The sequence below is a fragment of the Calonectris borealis genome, chromosome 3 (assembly GCF_964195595.1).
Source record: "Calonectris borealis chromosome 3, bCalBor7.hap1.2, whole genome shotgun sequence".
In the NCBI taxonomy this organism is placed as follows: Eukaryota; Metazoa; Chordata; class Aves; order Procellariiformes; family Procellariidae; genus Calonectris; species Calonectris borealis.
This window is the reverse complement of record NC_134314.1, coordinates 23687080-23698139: the sequence shown is the minus strand read 5'-3', so window position 1 is coordinate 23698139 and position 11060 is coordinate 23687080. Positions and strand designations below refer to the sequence as shown.

The following is an 11060-nucleotide window of genomic DNA, read 5'->3' as shown; positions in this document are numbered from 1 at the left end:
ACCAAGCAGGAGTATATACTCAAGATAAAATTTCATTGGCACTAAGCTTCCCGATGTCTAGTTCACAACCCAAAGAAAAATGACAGAGTTAAGGAATTTGTGCTAATGAAGTTAAAAAAAATACACATTCAAGTTAGTGATTGCCCGAGTCTTATTCTGTCAGAGCTTTTCTTTCTCTTTTCCAGTGAAGGTCCCTAGTAAATTACAACAGGCTCAAAACTCCGGGGCTGAATGGCACAAGTTTTCTGGCAATCTAAGAGGTTTGGTTGAGTTATTCCAGATTTACCCTGGTTTAACCAGCAGTAGATTTTGACCATTCTGAAGAAAATATAAGAAAGCTGAAATAGGTAGAGCTTGCATGTTAGGGAAATGACACTGAGTCCAACCCCACCTAGTCTCTCTATGAATCTTGGAGTTTTCAAACAGGTTATATGACTTCATTTCAAGCAAACTATCTGATGAGAAAATAAGTAGGAGACAAAGTATGAAAGTCAAGTTGTGTTTGATTCTGCTTTTACTTACATTGCTGTAAATCCACTCCAGCCAAAAATCTGACATATGTGACATAAGACAGGAGACTATCCTGGGAAAACCTACATGTAACTTTTATAAATAAATAATGTACTTTAACATACTGACAAGAAAAAAAAAAAAGAAATAAAGGTTAACTGAACTGGACCTTATGCTAATCTGCACTTAGGAAAGTGCTTTCACTGCAAAATATTTCATGTTCCCAATACCCAGGGCACTGTGAAATGAAAATATTCCCTTTTGCTTAGCCTTTGAAATATTTTACTTTTGTGATAATCCATATAATTTCATCTTTGCTTTATAAGAACAAATATAATACTGTTCACTGATTGGATGGATGACAAAAGAAAAAACACCAATTACCCAGAAATCCCTAAGGGGGAGCATAAGCTTTTTGTATGTTTTTATTTCATTACAGCATAACTTGGAGTACATAAAAAGCTTTACCTATATATACTTCAAAAATGAAACTGTTAATACATCAGTTACACATATAATTCACCTGAATTGTGAACAGTGTCTAAAGCATTTGCATTAGTTAATCTGTTGTAAGTGGCAGCATCGACATTGTTATTTCATGACATCACGAATTTGTCCAAGGTTTATCCACTAAGACCTAAAAGCCAAGCACAAGACTCCTGCAAAAAGTAGCTTATTAAACACTGTGGTTGTATGAGATGTATTCCAGGTGCAAAATGATAAGGCTAACAACATAATTGGTAAAAACTCGGGCTATTTAAGAAATATGTGAAAAAAATTGGCCCTGTAGTCATCACTGTCTCAAGTACCAGATCTGGTTTCCCATCCCCGCTATTTGTTTGTTTCAACTGGATATATAGTAGGTATTTTTGACTCCTAATTCTTCTCTTCCCTTCTATCCCTCTGCCCCACACTCCGATTTCTTCCCATTGAGTCATTTATGAAAGTTAGAGAGCCTCCAGAATAGCCTGCTGATTCCTAATACCGATGGGTTCATTCCAGCAGCTCTCAGCACGCAGTCGGCCAAAACAAACGAAAATTGTGTGATTATATACTCTGAGCGCACAACTTTACTGAGTTTGTGTGTCAATCTCTGCTTTTAGTAGCAGTAATGTAAAGTCAGAATAGTTCCAGCAATCTACTAAATGTGTGGAACTACTACAAACTTGCATTAAATTATCTCAGAGTAGGAGTTGAGGCAGTAAATATACTTAAATAAAAACATACTTTGCTACAATAGTACTCGGGATCATACTGGTAACAGCTACACAGAGATGTTCTGTTAAATCCAGTGCGAATCTGGTGCGCAGAATAATGGCAGACAAAAAAAGAAATTCATTAAATGCTTGTTACTACAACTGCTCAACAGTACCACCATTTCCCCTCCTTCTGCTTTCTTAAGTTTCCCAGGAGCAGTGCCACTCAAAAATAAGCCCAAAGATACAATTGCCTAAATCTTCTGGGTTCATTCAAGTGGAAAGCACTACACGTCAGTCCAGACACAAAGCAAATCACCCCAGTACCACTGTTAAGCTTTGTGATAATGAAGGGTAACACATCCATGGAGCAGTCAATGGAATGGATACCGTAAAGCAGGAAAAGCAATTGGCCACTCATGAATAGCGATAATCAGGATACAACACTCCGAGAGCCAATCAAACAGCACAGGAGAGTTACAGCTTTCATGTGAATAATTTATTCTTTTATCACTTTAAATTTTACCAGGTACTTATTTACAAAGAAATTTTTTTGTGGACAGAATTCACATCAGCTAGTGCACAATTTTATTCATTAATAGGGTATGATTAGCATCCTTCCCATGTTGCTTAACAGTGCCTGTTTTGATCAAATAGGGTTATTCTTTTGCCAATTATTCCTTTGACTTAGTTTCCAAGTGTAAACAGAATTTGTACAAATGCCTTTGCTGCAATTAAGATTCTTTTTACGGAACCAGTTAATAGATGGAAATAGTAAAGTTCCATCTGTTATTAGCATTTGCTAAGAAGGCTTGTTTCTTTATTGAAGCAGGGATTTACTTTTAGATGCAATGAAGGCTTCAGGCATTTCCATATTAGACACTGCAATGCCTCTTTGCCAAGGTGTCACCCCTGAGAAGAATCCAAATTACCTGCTTGGCCTCCCAGTACAGTGCATGGAGTCCCTCACCTCAGACTGGCAGCGCAAAATACAGAGCCTGTCTGGAAAAGCTTTCCATGGAAGAAAACTTGCCCAATTGCACCAACATGTACTAAATGTGTCCTGAGTTACCCATTCAGGAGCTGGAGCCTGGAATCTACCCAGAACTTGAGGTGCAGGAGCCTATGTCTGTTTTTGGAGGATCTGCATGAGATTCATCCCTGAAAAAGAGGTGTAGGAAGTGGTCCTGATACTCTTCTTCTAAATAGTCATCTAGATTTGAGAACACACACACATGAAGTGGGAGGCCCAAGTTCAGTCCTTACTCAGCTTAAGGGAATTCAAGCCTACGTCCTCTAGCAGATGACTGAAAACAGGAGTACGCTAGGGAGGAGGAAGCAGAAGAATTATCTCCTGCACATCCTATTGAAAGTGGGAGAAGGGGACTATGAGATTGATGGAGAAGAAAGACAGCAGAGAGGACTATGTCTCTCCAGCTAGTCTCAGAACACTCAGTGAGGATGGGGGTTTGAATTTACCTACCTGGATCATTTCTGAGATTTTTAGCCAATTAATGTATAACACAAAATGCATAAATATTGAGAGATCAGGGATTAGCTCCAAGAGTTCCTTCAATCCATTGCCAATCAGGCAGTGGGAGATGTGGACTGAATTCTTTGCAGGCTAAGAAAGCGAACACGTCTCTCCATGTTCCCATGCAAATACAGTAGCCTTCAGGCTATAAGATAAAATAGCTCTGTTTTAAAAGCAAAACATATGCAAACACGATTTGAGGGTGGCCTGGCGCTTTAGTTTGCACCATAAAACCATATTACACCAGTGGCTTCTGGGTATCACATCACCTAGTTTCAAAGGAGTTGAGGCAGTAGCTAGGTAGGTGAGCAGTTCTGAATGGGTGGAGAGGTGCTGCTCAGCACCGTCCACACGTCAAAGGGACAGTGGTTGCTCAGTTTCAGTTAAACTGGAGAGTTCTGGGATGACAATTTTGGTCTTCAATGCCTGAAGTCTACCTGAATTCTGGTTTTAGTACCAGAAGTTTGGTGGGTTTTTTTGGATACGCTGACGATGTAACTGGGGGAAAAAACAATTCTCAGCAAACCTGCCTCAGGCTTGCCAGGGAGGAAACAGAGGCCACAAAGTAGGAAATCTGGCTAGAAACATGCCTCTGTTGTCAATCATCAGGCTGTGATTATGCAAAGAATGTACAAAGGAAACAGGCTTGACAGACAGCTACTAATGAAGACCAGACTCTGCCCTCACTTACACTGTGTAAACAGTGAAAGCAGGTAAGCGCTTGATTCAACCTTTTCTAACAATAGGAGCTAGCAAAAATACAAACCACTGCAGGTTCATAGAATACTTATTACTGCAAAAATTATGTCCAAATATATTTCTTCATGGTGTACGGCAACAAATATTGGAAGAAAGGGTAAGTTTCATTCTTTCCTGAAAGTCTGTGGCATATTTTCACAGCTTCAATCATGGAGACTTCCCAAAATTCATTTAGTAGTATTTTCATGCATTAGCAAGAATGAAAATGCTTAATTAATAGGAATGCAAAAGTTGGAGATTCCTCACTATGCTGTAGTATAAGAACTATAGTACATAACTATGAAATGGTATTGTATTGTAAGATAAAACAGACATTTCCTTGTGTGTTCCTGGTGACTCTACTAATTCAAAACCTGGCCTAGCGTTTATGTCTTTAGTGTAAGTATGCACCTAAGTGTGTTACTGCACAGCTTGAAATACTTTCTACAGTTAACATAAAAATGATGCTGAAGGCAAATACATCATTTTTCTTTCCGGCTCAAGCTACAATGCTGCAACTTAATTTAGAGTCAACATTTCCAAGGATTCTTGTCTGAGAATTAAGTCCATGATTCAGTGAAAAAAAATCAATTTCTTTGCAAATCGCTAATGAATCTCCCATCTGTGGTATTAAATTCCACTGCACCAACCTGTACTAAGATAAGCGTCACACTCTGCAGGGCTACAGCTCCTACCTGGGTGATGCTTTAATTAGCTCTCTAGGGAATAGGCTCACTTGGCTGAGAACTTTTAGGACTGGACCACTGTTTTCTACAGGATGGCTAATCAAATCAGCTGCACTAAAACCCTGTGCAAGACAGATGGAGAAAAAGAAAAAAAAAACAATATGAAAGTGAAGGAAAGAAGTATCTATACACTTCAGTATTCTCTTTTGTGAAGATGGTGTCTCTTAGGACAGAGCCTGCTGCCTTCCTTTGGAACTAGCAGTAACATGTAAAAATGCTAATGTCCTGTTTAACAGAAACATCTTAATAAAACATAAAAAGATCTGCTTTCTTTGATGTAAGGTCCCTATGTCTTTCTAAAATATGAATCTATACTAGAGCTTTGAGTATAAACAATTCCCTTCCACAGTCCATGCCAGTTCCAGGCTGAATTTCCAATAGCAAAAACACTGGTTCTGTTTTTCAGAAAAGGTTTCTCAGTGATTTACTGTAAAGCTAAAACATTTGCCTTGCCTATTGATTTTTTTATATAAAATGTATAAAATAAATGCATGTGCCCTTTTCAATATAGTCTGTCTGTGTAGACAGTTTACACTTTTCCAGTTCTGAGTAACATGACAAAAAGTATGCTCCAACTTTCCACAGGCAGGAAGAAGCTTTGTATGGTTTCATCTTGTTAAGATGCTGCTCCACAAACAGCGCTCTCGGGCAGTTCAGAATCCCAATGACAGCGTACTCTATCAGCACATACTGCAATTAACAAGGACTTATTGATTACAGCAATCATTAGAGCAAAATAAATAAAGCAGTCTCTCAATCAAAAGATAGGGAAATAACATCATGCTAGTGCACAATATAATCAACATGTGTAGCGCATTCCTATTTTCCATGTCCTTTGATGGTCTCACACTAAGTTGGAAAAGCCTCTTGCCACAGGATACTGAACATACAGTGAAACTTTTAAGCTGTTCTGCAGTCAGTTTCAAAGAATCTACATTTGGTTTAGGTTAATTTTCTTTGACCTGCAGTTAATTAAAGAGCAGCTGAAGTATAAAATATTTCCCCCAACTCTAGTGGCATACACAGTCATGTCAACCGGTTGCAGTCTGAACAGCTTCAGTTCATTTTTGTTATAAATTAAAATCTCTGATAAAAAAGGTAATAAAACGGTGTCTTTTTATACAGAAACCATTGCCTTTTTCAAATAAAGAACATATCAACATTTCGTATCTGCTATAATATGCCACATTTTTAAAAGGTAACTTGCCTTTTTCTTTTTTTTTTGTATTCCAAATACAAACACGTGGCACACATTTGTGTTACTTAAAACGTTAAGTCTGGTATCTGTTAAATCATTTGTGGTTGAAATTCCTGGGACCACACAGTGCCATGTCTTCCTTAAACCATCTATTGCACCAGAAATGAAAGGCTGCGATGGAGATGATCTTCCTATACTTTTCTAACACAGGAAATAGTTGGTTTAACATAAAAACAAATGCAGCTAAACTACATTGCCAGCAGTGTTTATCCCTTGGTATCACCCCGGAGAGAAAGAAAACAAATGGCAGAAAAGGCTCCAGCCCAGATTGCAACTACGTGTACACACGCAACCAACACTAACAGTAACGTCCCATTATGACACTGTTGTCAGGAATTTTTTAGAAATCCAGGTGTAAAGAAGTTTTTCTCAGATTAGGAATTGGCACAAACATAATCCAGAGATTATCCTTTATAGCAGCTTTTCCTTTCATGTGCTTGGCTTTTCACACAAAGCACAGCAAACACGAGAAGAGTTACAACCCAGTTACAACCAAGTGGCTCCAGCTCAACATCTTGGGAGCAGAGAGGAGGAAAGGGGGAGCCCCTTCTCCCTGCAGACATGCCAGAGAGGGTCCCCTCTTGTAGGGGGGAGTTTGTGGGTCCCCCACAGCTGCAACCCAGCTCCCCGCTCGGGAGGCCAGAGCCAGGCTGGCCACCTCACAGCGGGAGGGAGCCCTCCTGGTCCCCCGCTTTGTCCAGCCTCTCGGGCAGGGTGAGCACAAAGGGTAGGAGGACACCCTTGGCATCCAAGGGAGCTTTAAGAAGCTCCCTGTCGAAGGTGCCCTTGAGCCCGCCATCCGCTTCCACCTCACCGTCCTGGGCTAGGCTGAAGCGGAGGGTGCCGGTCCGGTTGACGCAGTAGATGGTGTTGCCCAAGGGGGCGCAGCGGAAGGGCTGGATGGGGCCGCCACTGGGCCGCAGGCTGGCGCACTGACTCCAGCGCTTGGCCACTGTGTTGTACCGGAAAACTTCGACACCACCGCCAGTCCCGCCACCTGGGCCCGGCTCCCCACCGCGGCCGCTGCTCACGTCGAAGCGGTAGATGAAGCTCTTGAAGGCCACCATGTCAGCAGAGCGCCGGCGGCTGCTGTTGTAAGGGCACTCCTGCCACTCATCACGCTTGGGGTCATACTTGAGCAAGCGGTAGAAGAGGGAGCCTCCCGACACATAGATCTCCCCATTGCAAGTGGTGGCCTCGTGAGCCACAGCAAAGGCACCCTTGGGCAGGGGTGCCACAGGGCTCCAACGGTCGGCCCGCGGGTCATACCTCTCCACGGTGAAGAGGCACTCGCCCCCTACGGCGTAGAGGTAACCGTCCAGAGCCAGCAGCTTGAGCTGCGAGCGGGGCTGAGCCAGCGGCCGCACCTGGCTCCAGGTGTCGGTGAGGGGGTTGTAGCAGAAGACCTTGTCGGAAAGGCGGGCCCGGGGCTCGCTGCCTGCCGTCCCCGCCGCAATGCCCCCTGCTAGGAAGAGGTAGTTGTGGAGGACGCACATGGCGCAGCCCTTGGCATTGGCCTCCTCGGGCAGGCGCGTCAGCACCCTCCAGTCACCGCTGGCCTCCTGGTAGCAGTGAATGAGGGAGCCACCCTCCTCCAGTGACACCACGGAGGACGGGCTCTGCGGTCGGCTGCTCTCACGGCTCTGTGGCCGGCTGCCGCCACCGGGCCGCTCAAAGGCATCGCTGACCTCGGCTGCCAGCAAGCAGAGCCGGCCGGCCTCCATGCGCCGCTGCAGGATGAGGTCCCGCTCAGTGCCACTGAGGCGGCCGTAGACGCCGGGCTCCCGCAGCACCTCCAGGTAGTGGTCGCTCATGAAGCGGTAGGCGGCCTCCCGCAGCTCCGCTAGCCGCTGCTTCTTGGCCAGGCAGAGGAGCTGGTAGCAGTTGTCGAGGCGGAGCTGGGCGCGCATGGCCTCGGCAGCACAGTGCAGGGCGCAAGGCATCTGGAGGACGCGGGCGCCACTCACCACCTCGGCCAGGTTGTCGTGCCGCACCTCGCCCATGCGGGCCGTGTACACGTAGTCGATGAGAAGCCGCAGCGCCCCGTAGCTCACCCCCTTCACCCGCAGGACGTCCCGTGAGGCGCGGGCGCGAAAGTAGTCACTCTTGGCCGCCAGCACCGACTTGTGCGCCCGGATGCGACGCCCTGACACCTCGATCACCAGGTCGGGCTCCTCCGTCGGCCGCTCCCGCGTCCCCACCGCCTCCTCCTCTTCCTCCTCCGGCTGGCAGGCGGCGTTGTTGATCTCCCACTGGCTCTCCACCACCCTGCCGCCGGCGGCGGGCGGCTGCGGCTCAGCAGCCGTGGCGCTGAAGCAGAGGGAGGAGCTGAAGCCGCAGGGGGCGGCCGGGGTGGGCGGGGGCGGCGGCGGCGGGGCGCCGTGCCCGGCCCCGCTCTCCTCCTCCTCCGCCGCGCCGCTGCCCTCCATGGAGCCGCGCTAGCTGCGCCGGCGTCGCGCCGCGCCCGTGCGGAGGGCTCCCGTCCGCAGCGGAAGGGCCATCACCTGCGGGGAAGACCGAAGAGCGCTCAGCTTCCGCGGCCGGGACCCGCCCTCCCTTGCCGGCTTCCCCCCCGCTTCCCCCGCTTAATATTCAGAGCCACTGTTCTGGCAGGCGGGGCTGTCTCTGGTTTCCGGGGCTAAACCCGCGCTTCTCCTTTCCCTGGAGGATCCATCCTGCGGCTCTGCCGCCTTCCGCTGCCCGGGGCTAAGTGCACTAGCTTACCCCCTCAAAAACCCGAACCTCTTTCTGGTGTGGGAATCGCCCCGAAGAGCACCTCAACATCCTGAAAAGCAATTCTGGTCTTCCTGTTACTACGCAAAATTTTAAGCAGTTTGCATGCACTGCGTCCTTTTGTGACAAATGGTCCCCATGCTGTGCTGGGCAATAAGGAAAAATAGCCTTTAAAGGCAGATACTTAGGAGTACTACCATAATTTATTCACCTTGTGCAACTATTTCAGTGGAAGGTAGTGGTTGCAATCTATTCTGGAAGGAGACTCCCCACTAGCCAAGTTTTCCTTTACGTGACCTTGACGAAGGTTTCTTCGTATCGCTGCTCCTCATATGCATCCCCCCTGTTTAAAAGAAAGTGTAAAAAGTCGATCAGTTTTAAAATCAGTATATTCTCAGTTCATTCAGAAGTTTGGGACTATTAGAATTATGTTTCCTTTAATAGGATATCTATAGTATCTTAAAGTGACCAGAAGTATGCTAATAGATTCTAATCATTTACAAAACACATCAAAGGATTTTTTTTGTTGTCACGACAAAAGCAATCTGACATGTATGTAACAGCATATGTAGCTGTAATGCATTAGCAAGATCTAAATCAGACTTCATAGGGACTGGTTCATGTCTGAAAGATTTATGGCTTCTGCTAATAAAAAGTAGAAGCAAGCAAAAATCACAATAGATAATTAGAACATGAAGTTTCTTCTGGGAAAATGGCAGGCTACAGGGCACGTCTGTAAGTAGGTTAGTCCCTGTCAGCACAATCGCCACACAGTTGTATCTTCATTTCACAAATGTAGTTCTTAGAATTTAAAGAAGTGCTGTTTGTTTGCCTCATGTTTGTTTATGAATTTCCCAGGCTCAGTTTAAGTTTTGATGAATGACGCATGAAAACTGTCCAAATGTACTTAATTTCCTTTAATAAGTATCTGCAGCTCTGATTCTATTTTTAAGGAGGTTATTAATTTGCATTAAAATCCCCGTTGGCAGGTTTTTCACAATCCTCAAGGAACACTCATTTCTATGTAAAATATGCCTTGTGACTTCCTTTCAGCAGAGATTATTTATTTACCCTATTAAATTAATATTAGGAAAATCTAACTTTTGGACTTTTTTTAATTAAAGCATAATTGGCAAGCCCATACTTGCACAAGCAAACTTCACTTAAATGACAGTATCAGTCTTCTCTCGCGGGTTTTTATTTTGTGCACTTGCCCTGTGAAGGACTTTTCACTACATTTGATCACAATCAGTTGGACAAGAAATCAATACTGAGGTTTGATTTCTGGATATTTGAGCCTTCGAGACCATAACAAGGTTACAACAGTGTTTGAAAACTCCTTATTAGAATGTGTAGATTCCAGGAACTTTGTATTTCTCATCTGGGTGTTTAAAAATCTGGCACTTAGGAACTTTATATGACATTTTATGAACTTTGGATAGCCTTAGTGGCAAATTTCCTGAGGTCCAGACCCAAACTTGGTAGGTTAGGCTTTACTGACTTCTTTTCTGCAGTTTTAACTAGACGAGGAGAAATGCAGTGGTCTGTGTGTCTGTGGAAGATATATTGATTCATTAATAACTTAAACTGGGCAGCATCCCTGTCGATGTAGTTTTGTTTTTCAGTGAGTCTTCACAGTACTGAATTCACTATGTAACCATTTTTTATTCTGATTTATTATGCTGCAGACATTGAGATTAATCTACTTTCTGCTCCAGGCCTTCCAGAGCCCTGACGATCAGCTGTGTTTGAGAGCAGCTCCTGTAACTGATGCTGGTGAAATGACAAAGGTCAAATGGAGATGGTTAGAAAAACACCTAGAATGTCAAACTCTGATGTACTGTTATATTAAGAAAATTGCTCCGAGTATATAATTTGTAACGTAAGTAAGTAACTGAAACATTTTGCGTCTCCTCTGCTCTTTTTCGGGCTGAGTGCCCCGATATTCAACCCTTATCTTGCTACAGTTCTGGATAGCTTGACCTCCTGAATCATGAACATTCAAAGAGTGCTAATATACTTTCCCCCATTGCTTTCAATATCATGACCTTTCCTGGATCCAGACACACCTCACTTCTGAGACCCCCTCTACAAGAAGGAATGAGTATCTTCAGACAGTTTCAAGCTCTCAGTCTACTGCTTGATTTTGCAAGTGAAACTATAAAGGAAGAATGAAAGAGAATGCTACCAGAAATAAAAAGTGTGGGTGACTAAATGTGAGAAGTCAAAAACAGTAACTGTAATATCAATAATATCTCCATATGGTGAAATGTATTTCTTGCATCATGTCTCAAAGGAAAATCACCAATTAGAATATTCAAAGTTGTTAACAACAGCATCCAAAA

The 11060-nt window shown here is 44.3% G+C and overlaps 1 protein-coding gene across 1 annotated transcript; it reads right to left on the bottom strand.

Annotated features, from left to right (window-relative positions):
- Positions 1–219: 219 nt before the first annotated feature.
- Positions 220–8411, bottom strand: KBTBD11 (kelch repeat and BTB domain containing 11). Its single transcript, XM_075145185.1, has one exon. The coding sequence runs from the start codon at positions 8409–8411 to the stop codon at positions 6642–6644; it is 1770 nt and encodes a 589-aa protein (XP_075001286.1). The 3' UTR covers positions 220–6641.
- Positions 8412–11060: the final 2649 nt, after the last annotated feature.

Excerpts from the sequence above, each read along its gene's own strand:
- KBTBD11 (XM_075145185.1), bottom strand. The coding sequence starts at position 8,411 with ATGGAGGGCAGCGGCGCGGCGGAGGAGGAGGAGAGCGGGGCCGGGCAC.